This window comes from Cimex lectularius, unplaced genomic scaffold (assembly GCF_000648675.2).
Source record: "Cimex lectularius strain Harlan isolate CLEC.00 unplaced genomic scaffold, Clec_2.1 scaffold152, whole genome shotgun sequence".
Classification (NCBI taxonomy): domain Eukaryota; kingdom Metazoa; phylum Arthropoda; class Insecta; order Hemiptera; family Cimicidae; genus Cimex; species Cimex lectularius.
In genome coordinates, this window is record NW_019392749.1 from 123,232 (window position 1) to 146,459 (window position 23,228).

At 34.8% G+C, this 23,228-nt stretch overlaps 2 protein-coding genes across 6 annotated transcripts in view; both read left to right on the forward strand.

The window, feature by feature from the left end:
* Window positions 1-173: 173 nt before the first annotated feature.
* LOC106672649 (probable ATP-dependent RNA helicase DDX28) lies at window positions 174-7,871 on the forward strand. Of its 3 annotated transcripts, none has more exons than XM_014404233.2 (12): window positions 174-512; window positions 560-697; window positions 3,922-4,071; window positions 4,132-4,254; window positions 4,320-4,517; window positions 6,356-6,506; window positions 6,563-6,669; window positions 6,733-6,840; window positions 6,910-7,067; window positions 7,127-7,310; window positions 7,376-7,528; window positions 7,733-7,871. In XM_014404233.2, the coding sequence occupies exons 1-12, from the start codon at window positions 444-446 to the stop codon at window positions 7,820-7,822; spliced, it is 1,629 nt and encodes a 542-aa protein (XP_014259719.1). In that variant the 5' UTR covers window positions 174-443; the 3' UTR covers window positions 7,823-7,871. The 3 variants fall into 3 exon arrangements, with proteins under 3 accessions (XP_014259719.1, XP_014259720.1, XP_014259721.1); XM_014404234.2 differs by having other exon boundaries at window positions 179-512; window positions 572-697; window positions 7,733-7,869; XM_014404235.2 differs by lacking the exon at window positions 174-512 and having other exon boundaries at window positions 572-697; window positions 3,969-4,071; window positions 7,733-7,870.
* Window positions 7,872-9,922: 2,051 nt separating this feature from the next.
* The window catches only part of LOC106672629 (signal-induced proliferation-associated 1-like protein 1), a 39,785-nt gene continuing 26,479 nt past the window's right edge, over window positions 9,923-23,228 (forward strand). For 2 of the 3 annotated variants that reach the window (XM_014404202.2, XM_014404203.2), the window contains exon 1: window positions 9,924-10,202. The gene's annotated coding sequence lies outside the window, so the exon portion shown is untranslated. Of the gene's footprint in view, window positions 10,203-23,228 lie in introns of all 3 variants that reach the window. The other variant, XM_024227215.1, reaches the window with a different exon arrangement.

The window sequence follows — 23,228 nt, forward strand, 5'->3', positions numbered from 1 at the left end:
GTATAGAAAATTTTAGCCTATCAACTAAAAATCTTAGCAAATAACCTGGAGTGGACGTACCCAAACTGCCCTGTACAAGATCAAGTCTCACGTCCGGTGGCTATCCTACACGCTCCCTATATGGAGCCAAGGAATGGCACTCGACGAAGTGGGACACATCGAGAAAACTCTCACGTGGGTTTAGCACAAAATTGTCCGTGAGTCAAACGCGTATGGCATATTCTTAATCGGGCCCATTGTATTTAGTTGTATCTTTAAATTTATTAAAGCCTCCTCCCAAATTAGGTTCATAAAATTATCAATAAAGGCAATTGTTTTTATTAAAAAATGTGTCCACATCGATATAAAATTGTAATAATCGGACGAAATTGTTCGATATTACGGTTATAGTTACCTTAAAAGCCTTATCGTTTTTAAACCGTAAAACACTCCTCAGAAGGACCATGCGTTTATTAAAACGTTTGTCATGCTTGCACAGGCAACAATTTCAGGTCCCATGTTCAAACGTTTTGGTAAATTCATAAAGTCGAACGTGTCAATTATAGCATAACAATTTAAGTTTCGTTTGCAGTGTAAGCCTCTCTCTACCGAAGCTGATGTTTTGGATCTATTCGACCTAAAGGACGCCAATCGTTACGGAAATAAAGTTCTGGAGAGTCCAAAACAACATGAAACACCTCAGATCGAACAGAAAAAGGTGCGATTAATTGAAGTTTTAGCCTTAAGACGGTAAACAATGTTTCTTAGACATAACATTGCTTCGCAACACTTGTGAAACATGTTCCGATTGTTTTTCAATTCTTTTTAAAAGCTAAACTATGACTAGGTATTTCAAGAATAACATAAAGGCACCTGGTAGGAAAGCAACTGTAGTTACCGGTATGCAAGGATGAAATAACAGTCGAACACTTTTTTAATTGTAGAAGACTTGATATGTGTAGACAATATTTTCGCATATCATCAGACCAGTGTACTATACAGCATAGTCTAGTGGACATTGTTCCGGTACCTCAGGGCTTTAGGGATTTTTAATGTATATGTAGTGTTTGTATTGTGTTGTTAATTTATTGGAATGAACGTAATTTATTAGCATGAAAGGAATGGGGTTGTATAATCTCACGCCTAGGAATATCGAGTGCTCTGGAGTGAGTGTGACGTCTAGATAGTAATTATTTGTGAGAATATCGATAACATACATATATCATCACACAAAACATATGTTACGCAGGGTGGGCGACCAAGACCCGAGGGGTTAAATGCTTGTGTAGACTCGTACCGCAGGACACACAAAACATACAATACAACATATAAAACAATCATCACATTCCACACATCAAACATTTCAGTTAATTCTTCAACAATTTGGCTTTCCTTTCCCTAATTATCCCCGAGTATATAATCTTGAAAAGATAATCAGGCGAACCATTCCCTATTTTTTTTTATGTCAGCTCAGCACATTTCACCTCAAAGAAGCCGACTCCTCATATATAAAAATGTCTTTCTATTCCTGACTTCCCTCCCCACCCCTTAAAAATCCAACGTATATAAACATAAAACATCAATATCTCACTAGCACTCTCAACACGACAGACAAGAATGACACATCTACACGGAAAACAAACACTGAGTGAGTACTTGAGTGAGACTACACAAATACTTTGATTGAATCTAAAATTTCTAGCATTGTATAAATTCATTTTTTTTTTCTTTAATCTAAAATTTCTAGCATTGTATAAATTCATTTTTTTTAATCTAAAATTTTCTAGCATTGTGTAAATTCATTTCTTTTCTTTAATCTAAAATTTCTAGCATTGTATAAATTCATTTTTTTGAATCTGAAATTATCTGGCATTATATAAATTCATTTTTTTTCTTTAATCTAAAATTTCTAGCATTAAATTCACCATTTTCGTGGTCCGCTTGACCAATTAATACTTTACAATTAATTAAGGTTTTTAGTTGAGATGAAAAAAAGTTAATGGCACGAGAGGGATTTGAACCCACGACCTTCGGCTAGATACGCCGCTGCTCTACCACCTGAGCTGTCATGACCTCTCGTGCCATTCACTTTTTTCATTTCAACTAAAAACCTTAATTAATTGTAAAATTTCTAGCATTGTATAAATTCTTTTCTTTTCTTTAATCTAAAATTTCTAGCATTGTATAAATTCATTTTTTTTTTTTTTAATCTAAAATTTTCTAGTATTGTATAAATTATTTATCTAAAATTTTGTATCATTGTATAAATTCACCACATCTCACGATCTCCGAATAATCAGTGAGAATAGAATGGGTTCGACCCCACCCTGAGGAATATCGGGTACTCTGGAGGAGTGAATGATCAGACTTCTATATTTGTATGGGGTGGTGATGTATAAATATGTATTGTATGTTTTGTGTTTAGTCTGTAGTTAACAACCTGAGGTACAAATTAGAGGCTAACACTTGAGAATATTGATGTAGTACACATATTAAACATGTCAGTAACCAGTTTGAGAGCTTGATCAACTGCAGCTTAAAATGAAAAATGTGTGAAAGACCAGAAAAAGAAGGGAAACACACAGAGGGCTGGTGACAACCTCAGCAGTTTGTCAGCCCATAAATTTCCCACATCATTGTATAGTTTCCCTACATGCACATAAACTTCACTCTTTTTTTTTTTTCCTCAAAATAATTAACTACCATATTGACAGTCATTTTTTTTACTTAGTCAAATTACCTTTTCTGTACCGAGCTACTTGACCAGGCATAATAGACTTTTACAAATTTCCTACCATTCTACTACCATATACCATACCATTCTATACTATAGTAAAAGATTCCTATTGACAGAATGAAGTGTTCAGCCAATAACTTTTCAAATCTTAAAATCTTTAATTCTTCTTTTTAATTCTACAGTCAAATATGCAGACTTGTTAAATCTTGAATTATTATGTATATTTTAAGTTGAATTATCTTTCATTATTTCTATAACAATGAAATGTTTTTCATATAAATTATTTAACTTGCACTTATCTACATTTATGTATGTATATGTATATATATTTCCATATTTAACTTATATTATTTCTAATTAAAAATTTTTACAGAATAATTCATCTAAATATGCACAAAAAAACTCTTAATTTTTACTTACTTAACATGTTTTTATATAATTGTTTTCTAATATTATTTATATAATATTTTTAAAAAAATTTATATTAATTTACAATGACAAATTAAAATAACAATGATAAATGTTATTTTTTTTATATTTACATATTTGAAACATTCTTTTAAGTTATTTTTTTACTTTACATATTGTTTAATACTTAAGTAATTTTTTCCTTTGTTTTCTTATTTTTGCTTTTATATTGTTATATTTTTTATACTGTATATTTCTATCTTTAAGCATTTTTTATTGGATTAATTCTATAAAATATAATAATATTATTATATTTGACAGCCAAAGGAATGAGGAAAAAAAAGCAGTGGGAATCACTAATGAAAGTTACCAGTTATCGATGCTGGGTGTTGGTCTGCGAGTCAGTGAACTCATGTTGAACCAGCACTGGGTTACTTGCTGAGTCTGTCTTAACAAACCCGCAAGAAAAGACAGATCTAATAAGTAACTCAGTACCAGTTATAGCAATGATCTTTTCAAAGATCTCTTGCTTATGGCTGCAGGAAAAATACTACAGTTAAACAATATTGCAATTTTGGTTTTTTTTGCAACAACCTTTACAGAAAATGGTTTAGTTTATAGTCCTAGTCTGCACACCTTGCAAATAGTTGGACCTTAAGCCGTCCAGTAGTACAAAAATGATTTAAATAAAAAGCTATTTTTGTTTCTTACCTATGAAACATTGTACATATTTATAAACATTATTTACAGTCTGAATTAGCTTTTACAATAGCATTGTTGTAAGTAATTAATTTTAGGGACCCCCAATTATTGAGTGTAAACGATCTGAGTTCAACCATTACAGAAATCAAAAATACGATCACCTCGCCCCAATCCCATTGGCATCGAAAGGTTGGAACCACTACAAATCTAAAGGGGATTATTTCAAAATACAAATTTATAACGAGGTGATTGTTATATTTATTTTACTCTCTCTTGTATTGTAAATAAATATAATGCTTTTTCAGGATAAAAATAAAGACGAGCTTTATTGGGACGACAGTAATAAATCTTTTTCAGATCTCAACCTAGAGAGTGCTGTCGTCGATGCAGTGAACTCTCTGGGGATTTATAATCCAACATTTATCCAAGTTAGTTCATAACAATTGTGTATCATTAAAAAATGTAATATATTATAGGAACTGTTGTTTTTAAGGAATTATCTATACCTACTATTTTGTCAGGCCGTAATGCGCTTATAACAGCTGAGACAGGATGTGGGAAGACTTTGGCGTATCTACTGCCGATTGTACAGCAGTTGGTGGAATGGAACCGGGAAGGAAAATCAAGGCCTCCAAATACACCTCTAGCTATGATTTTATGTCCAAATAGAGAGCTTGTGTTTCAAATAGGGGTACTTTTTTTATTTATTTATACACAAATAATAGTTATTCACATTAATATCACATCATAATAGAAATGGTTAAATTCAACTAGTTCTAGAAATTTTTTTTTACTTACATTATTTACTACTTACATTGCTTACTTTATTTACTTAAAAACATAAATTTAAAATAATATTTGCCTTTCTGGAGCTCAATAGAAAAGCCTCTGTGCACCCCCTATAAAATAAAATAAAATAACAATTAAAATAGTCGACATAAAAAGTGGTGGAAAAAAGTCTTGTTGGTGTAGGTTCCCAGCCTCATAGGGCTGCCAGGAATGAAGAAGTAGACAGGGTGAATAATTTAGCTATAACTAGAGAGAAATTGGCTATAGCTGGTTTTGTATTGAGATAAAATTCAATTTATTACCAGAATAAAAACCTCCACCTTTAACCACCACTATTCAGTAAAACTGCAATAAAACTACAATAAAAAAAAATGATGGCAGCGTCAATGGGTTGGGAAGGCAGAGCTCTTGTACATAAAGATGTGTTGGCAGGTAGCCTTCAAAGGACCTGACTCATAGAAGAGTCATCCTCACTCGATTAAGGATAGGCCATGCGAGGTTGACACATGTACACTTTCTTAGGAGCAACAATGTGATGTATGTGTCTAGCTTGTAGGGAAAGACTGCTCAATATTTCCCTTCTTAATTGAATGCTACTATTCCTTGACTCTTAGGCCTCTTTCAGATGAAGCAACTAGTTGATTCAACCAGTTGAACAGGCAGGTGTCAAGGAGTGAACGTGGAAGCAAAATGTTTGGGAATTGCCCCGACCCCTAAACACGCAGTCCACTCGTCCGCCCAGGTGGGTGGCCAGCAGGCACAAGTGCCGCTCACGTTCTCATCCCTACTACTTGACTCAACTCAAAAGACTGCTCGGCATTCATCCTTCACACCAGTTGCCTAGTTGAATCAACTGAGTTCACCGTGGAAAGCAAGTTTCAATGTGGAACAGTTCATTAAAGATATTCATATGAGTCCTGTGATATGGGACATGAGGGGTGAGGATTATAGTAATAAAATTAAAAGAAGCAGAGCTTGGAGGGAAGTAGCACAACACTATTTGAGAGAAAGCGCCATTTCCCAATTTTTTAACAATGGATGAACCCACACTTTTCTTTATTGGGTTTCCTCATTTTTTGCTTCTCTTTTTTTCTTTTTTTTTTTTTAGCTTCCTCAGATCCTAACGTACTGACCTCCCGTTGGGAAGAAAAGCTGATTCCATAAGTTGCCTGGTGTGAAACCACCAACCACACTGCATTAAACTAGTTGATAGTCAACCAGGCAACTTGGTTGAATCAACCAAACCACCTCGTCTAAAAGAATCCTTAATAAGGATGCCACCGATATGTGAACTTCTTGAACACAGTAGTATTTGAGTCCCTTGTTTCGATTCTTGGAAGAAACAGGGTTGTTTTATTGTGTATAATACTGATAGTTTTGTGTCTAGCATGTGTTGAAAGTGAATGTATTTATTAGCGTGAATGTATAAAAACTTACATGCATTCGTACATATACAACACACTCAAAATAAAATTAATTTTTGATATAATGTATGTTTCATTCATTTTTTTATCATTATACCACAATCTTGATATGGTGAACATGTCAATATATCGTATTTAACCTTCGTCCTCTTGAAGATACGATATATATATCGGGATTTGGCTGTACTTGCATTTGAGCTCTTAAAAATCAGTATTAAGATAAAGGAAGACTGCTTACACATGATTAACAGCACTGGACAAGTACAATGTTTCAATGTAAAATTGTACTATTTTTCTAGATATTTTATTGTTGTAGGAAATAGCCAAAAAACTATCCTATCAACTCCCATTTCGTTGTGAAATGCTTGTAGGAGGAAGGACCAAGAAAAAGATGCTTAACCCCGACTTTAAAAATGTCGATTTACAAATAACCACCATCGGTGTTATCAGCAAACTTACAACGATGGGTATACATTTTTTAAATCTTATTTTTCACAGACAAAATAACAATGGGACTGTGCAGGTTTATTTGATGTCAAAGAGGTTCGCCACCTTGTCCTTGATGAGGCGGATACAATGCTTGATGACAGTTTTAATGATCTTCTTCTTCGTTTTATGAAAAAGTTCCAGGTCAGTAGTTCAAAACAATCATATTTTACTATCTATATGTATATAAGTGTAATTTAATTCTAGATAATGTACACAAAAGAAGGTGCCACAGGAGCAAAAGGATGTCAGCTTACACTTGCAAGTGCAACAAAACCTACAAGTCTGTACACAATCCTTCAAGAATTTATTGAAGTAATATTATTTAACTGATTATAATTATTAAAACAATTATGTATTAAATGGATTTAAATATAACTTTAGACCGATTCACTCGTGAAACTCACCTCACCACGATTGCATAGAGTGATGCCCCACGTGCCACAAATTTTTTATAGGCTTGGCCCTTCTGACAAATCTGGAAAAATTCTGCATTTGGCCAGGGCCGCTTTGAGAGACAACAAGCCTACAATTATTTTTAGGTACAGAGCCTTATCGCACTTCATTATAATGTTAATTAATTTTTTTTTTAATGTTACAGCAATAAATCATCAACTTCTGACTGGATTTCATTATTGCTAGGAGAAAACCACATACCTTCTATAAACCTAAATGGTAACATGCCTGTAGTGATTCGTTCTGGAAAATTTAGAGATTTTCAAGAACAGAAGATCAAAATTTTATCTTGTACTGATATTGCCTCAAGAGGACTAGACACGAAACACGTAAGAATATACTTTGAATAAATCTGTTGTAAAATGTATATTATAATTGTAGTTATAATGTTTAGGTAAAGCAAGTAATTAACTTCGATTTTCCCCTTTATATGGCTGATTATATTCACCGATGTGGAAGGACAGGGAGATGTGGAAGTCCTCAAGATTGTTCAGTAATTAATTTTGTGTCAGGAGAACGAGAAGTAGAAATTGTCAATAAAATAGAGGTAACATTATTTATACATTATACATATTTCTCTCTCTTTTCTGTGTAAAAATATAGTTATTAAATTGTCTCTGAAAAAATTCAAATATCCCGGATAGTAAGAACCCATTTCTTTAAAATAATAACTGACAGTTTTTCTCACTACATTTTACTATATTTATGGACTGATTGTACAATAATCTAAATTCTAAAATTACTGTTTCAGATGGCTGTTAGAACAATGGATGTGCTGCCAAATGTAAACGCCAACATAACCAAAATTATCCACCATAAAATAATTAAAAGGACTTATTAAAATAAACAATAATCTTTTAAATTTGTTGAATTTTTAGTTTGGTTACAAATTTGTTAAATAAATAATTGCTTATTCCATTAGATTTAACTAAATGTCAAACCTACTTTTCAATGCTGTCACGTCATATATCGTTGCTTGAGTCTTCATACCAACTCATGTAGAAAGGACATTGATTGTCCACCAACTAAAAAAGCCGTTACACATTTCCTGCTAAATAAACATTTAAAAAATCCAGTGGCCCTTTTGATGCACATCTTCACTTTTGTATAGTGAACTTCTCAGAAGCATAGAAAAGGACAAAAATTTGATCGTTTATGATCATTTTGGACTGTCTCATTGTTTTTTGATAAGATGCATTTCATATTCTTCCCTTCGCAATTATTAACTCAGAGCAATGCCGTGAAAACTGCTTTATTTAATAGAGTACTACAGGAAGTAGACTGTTCATTACAAATACAAACTTATATAAAGTGTGGTAGAGTTCTTGGAATTTTTCACTGTTGGAAGGGAAGTGTGTCGTGTAGTGCTTATCTTCGGAAAGACGGACCAAGGGGATTTTTTCTTTCCACTGTGGCAATGAGACAATCCGCACTGCTGCCCTGAAAGTCCTGAATCTACCACATAACTTTATCCAGTGAAAAACCAGAGCCACAGGCTAATGAAGGGACACATTAGCCTATGTGCATAACAAGTAGCCACAAAAGCTTCAAGTGAGCTTAAGGCAGGACAGGGTTCTGCAGATATCTGTTTCTTTAAATTCAAATTTGACAAAACATTTCAATTGGGCCTTGGGTAATATGCCACTGTCTTTAAGTGGAGCCTGTGGTGTCAAGGAGAGTAATTGGCTAGGTAGCGTTAACAGAAGAATAGCCATCTATTCGGACAGCCAGGCAGCACTGAGGGCAATTACCGCATCAGTGATAAAATTCAGAGTCGTTATTGATTGCATCAGGCCCCTGTCAGACATAGGTGAAAACACAAAATTACCCTTGTCTGGGTACTAGCCAAGGGGGTATGAGCAACGAAGAGGCTGATAAATTGGCCAAGGAAAGTTCAATGAGGACACCTATTGAACCTACACACACCCTGAACCCTTTTGTTGCATATCAAACTGCCAAAAACAATGGATTAAAAATAAGAGCTGCGTTAAATGGGGGTGTTGCCTAGGACAAAGGCATGCGTAAAAGTTCATCAAAGGACCATTACAGAAATTAACGGCAGAACTATTAAAACTAGAATAATAGGACTGCTACATGGATAGACCAGATGCTTGGAGTGGCAGAAACAAGCCTTTGAAAATTTACCCGGAAGAAGAAAGTGGATGTACTCTGTTGGTGCAAAGAGGTTAAGTTTCCTACTCCTGGAGACAAGAAGAATACCATGGAAGTCCTTGAAAAAGCTTTTTTGGTAAAAAGATTTAACCTTAATGAGGAGTTCTAGACAACAGATACAAAATAGACCAATACTGGTCGCGGTCCAGGTTGTAAAGAGGACAGGTCCTACTATAATTTAATCTGATCTAAGTTTGGTGACATTGTCAAGAGTTGTGTCTAAGTGATTTGACATCAAATCAAGTCCTAGTTTTACAATGGGGATGACATTAATAGTATGAAGATCTAGTGGTTGCATTATGAGGGACACAGAACCAACAGCCTCAGTTACAATGACTTGCAGAACCAGAAAAGCAATGTAAGACTAAATTGTATTAGATTTTAAATATTACAAAATACTCCTTTACATCGAAAACGTATTTATAGAACTTTTTAACTATAAAAATAGGACTTTTTAACTATAAAAATAGAACTTTTTAACTATAAAAATAGAACTTTTTAACTATAAAAATAGAACTTTTTAACTATAAAAATAGAACTGCATGCACCTATTTGTCTATTTGACTTTATTTACAACTTAAATGTTTTTTACATGAATCGTTTTTGGCCCAATATCATTAGATGGAATTGCACCTAATTGTATAAGTTTATAGTAGGCGAAAATATAGAAATAATTGTTTTAAAAATCCTAGTCTGCTAGGCCTAGATGACATTGGCATGAGGAAGAGTAGGGAGCGCTGCACTATGGAAGTGCAAGGAGGGGAGCAGACCAACTCAAAAATCCTTGGCACCTGGACAGCGTTCAGTTCAGTAACTTCAGTTGCGTTCGTGTAGTTTCGCTCTTCGTCGTTGTTCGTTTGTTGTTTATTGCATCCAACACCAACAGCAACAGCAGTCCCAGTGTGTTCGTTCTGTGACCGTGTTGTGCGTTCTTTTTTCCGCTGGATAAACGACTCACTAAGAACCACTTTCGTGGACACCGGTCATCAAAAGGCTTAAAACTGTTTTGCGTACAGAAGCAACGCCAGTCGACAGCCTCAATAGAAGTGGTGAGTTTTGTTATGTTTAGTTCTTGTCATGTCTTTTTTTTAACAAAATTTAAAATATTAACAAAAAACAACTTTTTAAATTATACAATAAAATAAAAACGGCCTCTATTTTATAATTGTATCGTATATAAAAGGTAGTTTTGAATTATGTTTTTATATGTTGGTAGTACCAAAACTCAACAAGTGGTCCCTCGGCACGAGTTTGAACGTCCGGGGGGGTCAACGAATCTTCTATTTGCGTAACAATTATAAACAGAACTGTTTTTTTGTCGAACAAGTCGGATTTTTAAAGGATTATCGTGTTTTAATTCAATTAATAGGTCAATAGCGTTGACACGAGAGGCACGTTCGACAAATAAAAAAAATTGTTGACTTGAAATTCGATCTTAGGATTTTTCTTATCCACTTTGTTGTTGACGTTTGTAATTCTTTTTCAGCCTCTCTCCCTTTTGTCCTCTTTCTCCCCTGCGTGGTAGTTAGAGTTAGCGATTAGTTTCGGTCGTTCGAAGTTGGGACGTTCCCTAATTATTTGATCAGTTCTTCTCTTCGTTATCTTGTAAATTTGACATTTAAAAACAAAATAAAACAATTTTTTTATACACAATGCATATCAAAATAAATAATTGATAAAAACAAATTGCATTGGGTACAGCGATTTTTTTTTTTAAAGTGTCTATTGTTTGGTTTTCAAAAGATGTGACCACGATTAGTACAAAATATTGTACATACACGAAATTAAAACCATTTTCAATTTTTAGAGGACTTTTCTGGAACAAGACATGTCTTGTTTTCCTGAAAAAACTCTTAACAAATGGGTACTAATACGTTCCTGAGGTATGTACATTTTACATGCAGGTGGTGTAGATTTGTCAAGGTTTGGACCATTTTCAATTATTAGGTGTTTTTTGCCAGAAGGTTGTCCAGTAACTGAAAAAAAATCTATATTACTTAAACATGACCTATACAAAATTTGATATATACATGGTCGAGTTGTCAGTTTTGACTTTCGTCAATTTTTAAAGAATTTTTCTGAAACAAGACATATTGGATAAATCAGAAGATTGTCTTGTTCTCGAAAAAAGCTCTGAAAAAATGTGTACTAATACGTTCCTGTGACATACACAACATTTTAGCACGTGTTGTAGAGTTGTCAAGGTTTGGACCATTTTCAATTATTAGGTGTTTTTTTCAGGAGCAAGACAAGAAGTATATGCCAGAAGGTTGTCTAGTAACCGAAAAAACCTCAAAAAATCATCTATATTACATAAAAAATGACCTATATGTATGTATGTATATATGGTATAAAATGTATGTATATATGGTGTCGAGTCGTCAGTTTTGACTCCTATTAACTTTTAAAGGATTTTTCTGAAACAATACATGTTGGACATATTAGAAGATTGTCTTGTTCCTGAAAAAAAACTTCATGTATAATTTGTTGGAGTCGTGAGGAGTTGTCAAAATGAAGTATTTTAGAAAAAACTTTTTTCATTTTTTCCGACGTTTCTACTTTTATTCGGGTCATCTCCAGGGCATAATGTGTGGTGCTATTTAGTGGTGTCACATTGGTTTTGCGTGAAATTCTAAAAAAAAAATCATGTATAAGTTAACCAAGTTTGTACACTTTTCAATATTTAGAGGATTTTTTGAAATAAAGTCAACTAGGATAAACTAGAAGAATGTCTTTTTACTTGAAAAACTGAAAAAATGTATACTAATCCGTTCCTGTGCCAAACAAAATTTTAAATACACGTGATGTAGAACGGTCAAGGTTGGGACACTTTTTGATGTTTAGGTTTTTTTCTGGAACAAGATAAGGACACGTCGGAAGTTTGTCTTGATCTAGAAAAAAAAAAGAATCAAAAAAGTATATATTACTTAAAACCTTAAAACCATCTGTAGAAAATTTGATGTATACAGGGTGCAAAGTTGTCAAGGTCAAGACTTTTTTAATTATTAGGCTTTTTCCGGAAGAAGACAAGGTACGTCCGAAGTTGTCTTTACATTTCTAGAAAAAAAAGGATTAAAAAATGTATACATTACTTAAAAAACTGACCTATACAAAATTCGATGTATTCGTTGGAGTTGTAAACATTAGGACCCTTTTCAATTATTAGAGATGTTTTTCTGGAACAAGACAAAATTCTCTACAAAAGATATATTGGTCTATTATGTGTTTATAAAATGACGTACAAAATATTGTGTATGCATGATGTAGAGTTGTCAAAGTTTGAATATTCTTGAATTTTTACTAATTTTTATTCTGGAACAAGAAGTTAGAAGCTTGTTTTTGATTTAGAAAAAAAGGATTAAAAAAGGTATATACCTTTTACTTACAAAATTACCATTACAAAATTTTGCATAGTTGTCAAAGTTCGTACACTTTTCAATATGTAGAGGACTTTTCTGAAACAAGACAACTGGGCTTCGCCAGAGGATTGTCTTGTGAAGATTGTCATGAAAAGAAAACTAAAAAAATGTTTACTAGTATGTTCCTGGGGCATAAACAATATTTTATATACACGCGGTGTAGAGTGGTCAAAGTTTGACATCATTTTCAATTATTAGGGATTTGTTTTTCGGGAGCAAGACAGGAAGGATATGCCAGAAAGTGACAAAACTCTGAAAAACATCTGTACATTTACGTTCTTGTGACATATCCAAACTTTGATATATACATTGTGCACAGTTGTCAAGGTTTGGACCATTTTCAGTTTTTAGGGGTTTTTCTGGAGCAAAACAAAGAAACGTAAGAAGATGGCCTTCATCTAGAAAAAAGAATAATTAAAAAAGTTATATATTACTTAGAAAATGGTTTATACAAATTTTTATTCGTCAAAGTTTGGACACTTCTTAATTTTTAGAAAGAGATAAGAATTGAAAGAAGTCAAGTACTGCGCCAAAAGGTTGTCTATTAACTGAAAAAAAAACACCTAAAATCATGTATATTACTTCAAAAAATGTCCTGTACTAAAATTAATGTATCTTGTGCCTAGAAAAAAAAGTATTTAAAAAGTTGTATTTATCTTCTAAAGTTTCTAGAATGTCAAAGTTTTGACTACAATTTTTAAAGGAATTTTTCTGAAACTAGTCAAGTTGGATGCGCCAGAAGGTTGTTTTGCTGAAAAGAAAAATTAAAAATATTAGTATAATTACTTACAAAGTGAACTTTACAAAATTGGTTAGAGTTGTCTAGGTTTGGGCCCTTATAAATTTTTAGGGATTTTTTCTGGACCAAGACAGCTAATTCCTGAGATTTAAATGTTTAAAAAATGATACTAGCAATGTTTTCAAATAATGCTAGTTGTTTTCCCAGTTAGCTTTTTTTAAAACTGTTTCGATTAAATTCGTTTGACGATCGAGCATCCCAATCTTCAAAAGATTTTAACTGTTTCCCAAACTTATATGATATTACATTTTTAAATAGTAAAAAGGATTTATTATAGATTGCACAGTTTTTAATTTTCATAGCAATGAAGGGATGGTGAATTTGGCAAAACTAATTTAGAAAAAGTAAAGTAGGAAATGCAGTTCTGTTTCGATGTTCTAAGGTCGACACTCAACTCTTGCATCAGAGACCATTGACATTTAGAAAAAGGAAAAGCAAAAAGGCCAGAAAGAATTAAACTAAAAATTGAAACTAATAGCAGGACTGTTAAGTGAACACATAGTCAACAAATAGAGGAGTGACTCAGTCTTACATCGATCTACTAAAAAAAAATCTCACTAGCTCTTGATTGCAAATTGTACAAGCAAATAACACATTTTGCTAATGCAGTGCGCTATTTCTTTGATGTCACTTTTCTCATTTTCAAATAGTCTTTTAGAAATTGTTATCCACATCCAAATCAAACCTATAAAAATCTCCATAAACGGAAAACATGTCTCCACGATTTTTCTGAACGTATAGTAATAGGAAAACGTGGATAAATTCCATCGTGACCCACCCGAAAAGTCGTTGGGAGTCTTTGAAAAGAGGAGAATGCGATCCGAGGTACCATTAAGGGTGATGTTCTACCTGAAGGCCGCCACCTGGGGGTTTTACCCCCCCAAGAAATAGCTCAGTAATTCGGTTCACCGTCAGCATTACCGGTAGTTTGTGGTCTTTACCTAATCATCCTCGTCTGCCTATCCCCGACGTTTCGGCATATTCAATGGTGAGTTTATGAAATTACTACAAATAAGACGGTTGAAACTGGTTGCAATGGGAAACGCGACTGACCGTCCAAACCAGTGAAACCAGGCAGACCAGAAAGGGCGTTAATTACTAACTACAGGTTCATCACCCTGCAGACCTCAAGAAGAAATCTTACGAATATTTTGTTTAATGATTTGTTTCTACTTTAAATTCAGAAGCTAAATAACGAAAAACGAAAGATCGAGACAAACATCGTTTAAATGTATAAACATGATAGCTGGCACTTTTTTTTTACTGGGGCTTCCGACATCTAGGTCATTTTAGCCCCCAACTAAGTCAGTATTGTATTTACCCTTTCAAACACTACATTCATACAAATAAATACATTCATACACATAAATACATCCATACACATAAATACATCCATACAATACACTCATTCCGTTTGGTCGGTGGAGTACTTGATATTCCTCCACCGACCTATACTCAAACTAATCTAGATTGGGGTCGATGGAGTACTTTTATAAATATTCCGCCATCGACCCCGAACGAGGGGCGATGATGATGTTATATTTCTCCCTCACCCCTCGCCATTCACGCTAATAAATACATGCACTCAGACAAAACATATAGACACACAACACATAAGACATATTATATACAATAAAAAAAACCAATTTCCCCTAAAAAGCGGAACAGGGGACCCTGAAACGCGCTGCAGTGCTCGAGTACCATCTTCAGATTGTATGGCATGCCTACACGCACGCTCCCTGTAGGGAGCCAAGGCATGTCATGTTTCCAGTATGTGGGACACATCGAACAACCTTTCTCTGCATAAGGGGCACCTGTCTTCTTGTTAACATTGTGGTTTCGGACTGTCACTGTTTTTAACAATTAATTGGGTAAAATAAATAGGATCTTCACATATAATAATAATAAAATTTTCATTACTATGTAAATCAAATAACTCAAGGTCCATATCTGAATAATAGTTTTTCTAGCAGCAATATAAATAATTAAATTCACTAGTTTCGTGGTCCGCTTGACCAATTAATATCTTACAATTAATTTATCTCAACTGAATACCTTAATTAATATAAATAATAATGAAATTATCCGATAAGAATTCTCAATTTAAATATATTTATTTTTTAATATATAATTTTTGCTTTATAAAGACATTATTATACTACCGTCAATTACACTGGTAAATAAAAAAAAAAATAAAAAAAAAAAGGATACTTGCATGATGATTGTAGAATAGTTCTCTAGCCTTGTTCAAATCTTTACTACTGAATTATATATTGAATGAATGAATGACCTATACTTAATATTTATATTTATTTAAATAGAACTCACCTCTGACTTTATTATAAACAACTATTTCATTTGAATACACAATAATTGATATGTAGTCATAGCTAGTCTATAAATTTTTATAAAGTGTAAAAGTTGAACTATTGTATTCTTTCATCTTGTATTCCAGCTTTACATCCGTCTTTAAACAAACCTATAGCAATAAAATATTTGGATTTTATTATTTAAAAAATTGTCATTAAATTTACAGACAGTAATACCATCGTAATGACATTATCCTTACCGTTCTTGAACTGAATGCTGTGTGAAGCAAGCCTTGGATCGAGTACAGCAATCGGGGTTGCTCTGGAAGCTTAAGAGAATCCTTCATTTTACCTACTACCTTCCTAAAATCCTACCGATCCGACAGATACTTTCTAGTCATCATTGAACTCTCTTTATCAACTAGCTATCAGCTGACTGAGGGGTACCACATGGAAGTATCTTAGGACCTACTTATACACAGTATATACCACAGACATTCCTGAAACGATCCTTACCAGCTATCCAGATGATACCGCCCTCCTTTGTTCTCATAAAGATCCTGCCATCTTAACCCCATGTCACTTCCCTTGAGAGGTGTTCAAGCGGTAGAAGATGACAGTAAACTTATTTTACTTAAATTTCACCCTTCGGAGAATAACCACTCCCACGTAACAATATCCCTCTGCCACCAGCTAATATATTTCGCTGCCTTGGGCTATACATTGACAAACTACTTACATGGAACCCTCACACGCAACGCAAAAGACAGGAGTTAAACAGACGTATCAGACTTCAAAGATTGCTGGACAAGCTGACTCTTCAAAATAGACGACTCATTTACATAGCTATTTTGATACGTTATCGAATTTTAGGGTTCAATAAAACGTCCCAACCTCCAACGTGCCCAATCCTTACAATCAAAAAATCATTATTTCAACCAGCACCCTTCCAAGTAATCCTTCCCGGCGACTGAAGCGTCACTGGCCTCGAGACTTCCTGAATGACAGTGAAAGGGATTAACGCTAATATGATAGGAGTTCCTATTTTTTCTGTTTTATGTTGTTTTGTTTTCATTTTGTTCTGTTTTATGCTGTAAAATTTTATTAAATTTACTTAAGCTGAGCAATTGGCGCAGGTGTAAATAAAATATAAAAAAATACAGCGAAAGTTTTACCAGTAGCTACCGAAAGAGGTTTATGTTTATTGTTTTGATAAATTCACTGGAGTATCGGTCACTTTCAAAGTTTAAATATTTTTAATGCGATTTAAGTAAAGTTTACATTCAAATAGGCAGGTGACATATTTGACAGTTATAGGTTTGAGTTATGGTTTTGGAGGCTTTAAACATTTTTTATTAAAGAATTCGAAAAATATTTCCAATATTTTCATTCTTTGTCCTCCACTTAATATCGGCATAAATGCAAAAGACTTTTTATTTAAATAATGAATTTAACGCGAATTTATAGAATTAACATATTTGAAGTGTTTGTTAGGCTAGTTGAATCAAAGTTATTCCAACCTGTATAATACTTCATGCTGTACCAAAAATTGAAATCACAGGACACTTGTTAAAGTGTTGTTTAATTGTTGTTGCACTTATTAAAAAGCCCTATGCTAGCAATATGATGTTCTTTTGTACAAATGCATCCATGTAATTATAAATGTCATCAGTGAAGCTAAAGGGCTTAAACATTATTGTAAGAGGATCCATTGAAGTCTCAGGAAAAGCTAGGTGGTACCTGGCAAAAGACGAACTACCGTAATACCATTTATCAGTAAATCCCTGATTAACTTACAATACATTGATTTCGTACCGTTTTTTAATTTGGCCATTGAAGATCATTTTGGTCTGTCTGACGCATTCCGAAATTTTGCAATCTTCAGTGCTGGCTCTGTGTAATTTGTTTGGTCGAAGGTCGTGAGAGGACGACCCAATGGCGAAATGTCGAAACTCGTCCGACAGGACTCAAGCCATTGAGGATAGGCAGACCAAAAAACCACCAAAACACGGACCATCACCCCGCAGACCACAGGGAGAATACCACAATCCGTACAGATTGTTTTGTTCTAGTCAGACAGAAGTCCCAATATCAATCGTTGCGTTTGGAAATAGACTGTTGGGATGGGCTCATTCCACGTCGGTACGTGACGGGAAATCCGAGACATAGTCGATGATGGAATACAGAACGGTCGGCGTTGTGCTGTCAGATTCCTTTCCTAGAGGGACGAGTCAACACATAAAGGAAAACTAGGTTGACTCACGTCGAGTTGACTACAGGTAGGGGACGTGTGTCCTTGCCTTGAAAGTCAAGAAATGGCGTTTATGTAAGATTTTTTATTTAATATTTCAATCGACTCGTAAGTTTTGCTACACCGGCACATTGCCCAAACTCATAGTATTATGACATTAGGTATTATTTAGACGTTAATGTCGTGTTGCGTGGGCGATTTGGGTTTTATCGCAGAATAAAAAATGTCCAGTGGTCTTACTACTCAATTTAAATATGTTTACGTTCACTTATACAAAGTACATTACCGCTTTACGCCTTTACAGATATAGAGAGTCTGGAAAAATAGAACCCGTCTACTCAAGACGGGTTTATTCCGTTTAGAGGGGGGACGGAATCGGTATGAATGGAATTCTTAGTCATCGCCAGTGGTTACGGATGTTGTTTTCATTCCCATTCCCGAGGATTTATCACCACCGGCCACAAGTGAAATATAGACATTAGCAGTAGTTTTTCAGAGAAGAAAAAGGCTAACAATTATTTTAATACTGATCATTCAACATCTATCATTATAGTATGTACTAATAATTTAATTGCAACGTTATGTATAAATATCCCTTATGAATTTATTTCATGAAACTTTTTTTATATCAATAAAAATACAATGAACCTCCACGGGTTATATTCCGCCTCATAATACCATATAACTTTATGACAAGGTAACTGAGTAGCTCCGTGAACGAACAAAGAGGCGAGCCCCGACGAGGCAACGCACCGAGCACGTTTATTCTAAGAATTAACGTACTCATTATTTAACGTACTTTGTACTTGTTTGTTATTGCGCAGATCATCTCACGGGTGTGCATGCCACTGCCAATGTCCACAACCCTCCAAATCTTGGGTCCCTGCAGTGACCCGAGGTTCACAGAGGAAGGGGTGCGCGCTCACACCCCAAAGAGCTCACTCCACCCCTTACCCAGCTACCTAGAGCAATCTAGATTTTGAACAACAGCAAACAATCTTGCTGAGCTCTATATTCAAACAATTGTCCCCAAGAATCTCTGACAATAGTCAAACATGCGGAGTTGTCTTCAAGCAAGGTCATATTTAGGATACTCTGATTACATGCTTTACTGTGAACAATACTGTACTTGTTTCACAAAGAGGTCGTGATTGTTTAGTCACCAGATATCCAAGAGTTAGCCAACAGTGCCCTATTCTCATACTGGCCAAGTCTGATTCTTGAAGGGCAAAAAAATGAACAGGCTGACCAGGCCAAAAAAGGGGCAGCCCTCTCTCCCATGGAACCAGAACAACAATAAGTGCACCGAAGTGTGTGCTTAAATTGCAACTGGAAAAATGGATTGAGAAAGAAAAACTCAAACACTGGACAAACGCACCAAGTATGAGGCAAGATGAGAGATTCATAAATCATTCAAAACGGAAGGAACTCCTCTCTCTCAGCAGATAGGATTTGAGAAAAAATTATAGGCCTCTAAAGCAGCCACTGTCCTCTTAACTACTTTGCTGTGACCAATACTCTATAGGTTTCATAAAGAAGAAGCGATTCTCTAGCCATCAGATATCCATGAGTTAGCCAACAGTGCCTTATTCTAAGAGTGGTCAAGACGGTATTTTGAGGAGAGAGGCAAAAGGAAAAGAACAGGCTGACAAATTAGCCAAAAAGGGGGAGCCCGCTCACCTATGGGACAGAACCACAACTAAGTGCACTGGAGTGTATGCTAATAATTTGGAACTACAGAAATGGATTGAGAAATGAAAGCTCAAACAATGGACAAACGCACCAAGTATGAGTCAAGCTGAGGGATTCATCAATCTTTCAAAACGGAAGTAACTGCTCTCTTAACTATCATCTAAAGAAGATGGGCAGAGCAGACAGAAACATGCCGACTCAGTTAGGAGGAACTAAAGATATTGGCACATATCCTTTGTGAATGTGAAGTATTAGCCCAGTTACGGTAGGGCCGTTTCCGTAAGGCAATTCTCACATCAAAAAGATGCTCGAAAAGGCACCAAGGAAAGTGCTGAGCCTTATAAGAAAAAACGCACTTTCCATGGTATGGATACAATTTATATGAATTCAAGAATAGATTTACCTTGGTAGCAGAGGAGGAAAGGATTGTCATTATTCTATATATGTATATGAACCCACTTAGGAACAAAAATGTTTCTTCCTTTTTTGCCGCCCGGCAAGGCAAGACTAGTTCCAGTGAGCAACATATTCGGCTTTATTTGCCTTTGTTTGTTGTTATTTTGCTTTGCCCTTATTTATCTCGGCCCACGCTTTCTGCCATTGCTGCCACGATTAAGCCTAGATAAACAAGTATTTCACATTTCTGGATTTTAAAGTATTGAGGGAAATGAGAATATCCTGATTTTTGAGTTGTTTTGAGAAGGGGTCTTGATTGAAAGGATAGCGAGTCTGTTCATACTTCCAGTAGGTCAGTAGGCGGGACACAATAAATGCTCAGACATTCGTCAAGTGTATGAATGCACATGTAACGTTCCAGTAAAGGTGAAGACAAAATTAACCACAAATTTAAGGCAGAAACGGTGGTTTTACTCGCAAGTTTACAAAATGTCCACGCTAGTTTACAAAAATATTTATTTCTCGACAATGCACACATTCAAGCTTTTCTATTTACCACTATATAATATGCTGGTCAGTTAATTAACCCACTACTTCGCAAGCCAAATAAAAAAAGCCTAAAGCCAGCGCTAGTTTTTAGTAATGAGGTTACTAATAAGGTCCTAACTAGTTCATCAACACAGTAAAATGGTTTTAAATTTACAAGTGAAACAAAATTTAGACCTTTATCGCAAACGTAAACTATATGAAGTAAACACTTAATTTAATACTTTTAGTTTTATTAAAATCAATAAACTTAGTGGGTCACTACCTTGACATATAAAAGCTTTCCTTTTGGCATTATTATCTCTGTAATTAATTGATTACAGTTATGGAATTTAGTTAAGTTCTACTAGAAATTTTCGAAAATATTTTTATATAGATTTTTCCAAATTCGCAAAAAGGTAGTATTTGATGCTAATGGGCCTATCCACAGGAAATCGTCCAGAGGTTTATATCCCTATAAACAACACATAACGGCACAAACTTGGCCTGCGTAAATAAATCAGAACCGGAGATATAAAAGAAAGCGTTTCAGGATTTTTTAATTTTTTATTTCATTTTTATATTTCACACTTATAATAAAATTCTTTGTTGGCATAGGCGGAAAGATTCATCTTTTCTGTCCACCCAAAAATTGTCCGCAGCAGGCAAAACTTTTTTTTCCTTTATGAAAATTCGTATGGGTTTTAAAAGATACTTAGGCAGACCGCAGTAGGTGAGGGGTTAGGGTGTCCGACTCCTATTTGCCAAACTAGCGGTCCTGGGTTCGAATCCCGGCAGTCTTTTTTTTGTGATGGATTACGGTACGAAACGTGTATTGTAATGTGGTTTGACCCCTACCCCCAAGGGCTAGTTGGACGTGTCTTCCTATTTGATAGGAATTACTGTACTTTTTTTAAAAATATGCTTAAAACGAATCCGGATTAAAATTTAACTTGGTACAGCCACATCCAAACTGCAGTTTTTAAAGTGACTTGGTTTTTGTAACATTGGTAAATCTAATCTCATTTAATATGATCCTTCATTTTTTTTTCTATTACGTAAAAAAACGAAATAATGTAATGTGTATAATGTTGAGTTAGATAGTGTTTACATTGCTTCCAACAGGCACACACTAAAGGTCATTTTGATATCTATTCATTGCTTTTTTGGTCTGTCTGAAAGTGGAAATCTGATAAAGAGCCAATACAACAGCCCTAGCCGCTCATTGATCTAAGAAACACATTGATAAACAAAACAATAGACCATTACTACCGTCTCATATCAGCATCTTATTCATGCGATAAAGCACCGTAAAAACCGATGGCATAGAACGAGATACCAGCCTCTTAAAAATGCTTATAATGGAACTGGACAAAAAGAAATTTCTCTTAATCTGCCGCTTAACCTCGATCCAAATGAATCGCTCTGGGGAAAAAAGACAAAAGGACTCCCTTTGCTTATCAGTTGATGAATGGATTTTGCTCACTGTCAAAAACGGAGGATTTGATAATAAACTCTATAGACATTTTTTACTAAACTTTTGCCAAATGGCATGATTTTATTATATGCTATGCTAAGGAAATCCCTACATCAGCTCTTCCTCATCTCCCAGTTGTTTGCCCAAAAGTAGATTAAGATTGCTCGTGTTGTGAACTTAAGCCACTATCACAAAAACCTTCTTAGATAAGGTACAGTTTATCTAAGCAAGAAGACTTTAATACGCACGATACATTTTCCCGGTAAATGGAAATATGTATCAATCGTGCAAAATGTGACATCTCCCTAAGTCTTATGTCAAAGGAATTCGAAAGACCTAGAAATCTCCAAGTCCGACCAACTGAGGACTCAGCTGACATTCATGCCCACAACATGCGAGATAGATTCGAAATTGAATAGCTAGGAAGGAAAGAGAAATCTGCTTGGGACTCTTCACTGACATAGAAAATGCATTTGGTAAAGTTTGACATAATGGTGTACTCTAAATCCTCATAGTAGGAAGTACCCTCCCTATATTTACTGAAAGTGGCACAATTAAAATTGCACACTTCTCCGATGATCTAGCAGCTCTCTCCATGTTGCTGTCGTATCAGACGCCGAGAGACCCGTTCGTGGATGAAATAGAGGACTGGTGCAGAAAGTACAAATTAATCCGGGTGAATCCTAATTTGCTTCGCCTACTGCTGCGACGATCAATTTCAACGGGTTGCCGGTCCGATACTTAAGTTTATTGATCAAAAATTGACTTGGTACAGCCACATCCAAACTGCAGTCAACCCGGCCGTAAAACACCACCATCGAAAGATAACTTGTATTGATCGGACCCATATGACAAAATGGTCCTGTAATCTTATGATTCCGACTGACAAATTTAAAAAAAAAAAAAGAAAATTCCAAAATCTAATGCTCAGGCTAATAATGGAGAGGTAGGTTACAAATAAAAATAAACATAACTGTGGCTGAGGAGTTATGAAACCATTTTTGGGTCGTTTCCTATATAGAAATATAACAACTAATATACTACTCGTATGAAAAAGACATGACTAACAAAACAACTCACACACGTCTGAAAAACCAAAACAGCGAGCATAGTCGGACCAAAACTATCTGAAACTACCGAACTACTTATGTACCATGTACATTAGATCCTCAGACACTTATGAGCACCACATAGACATTTGCATTTA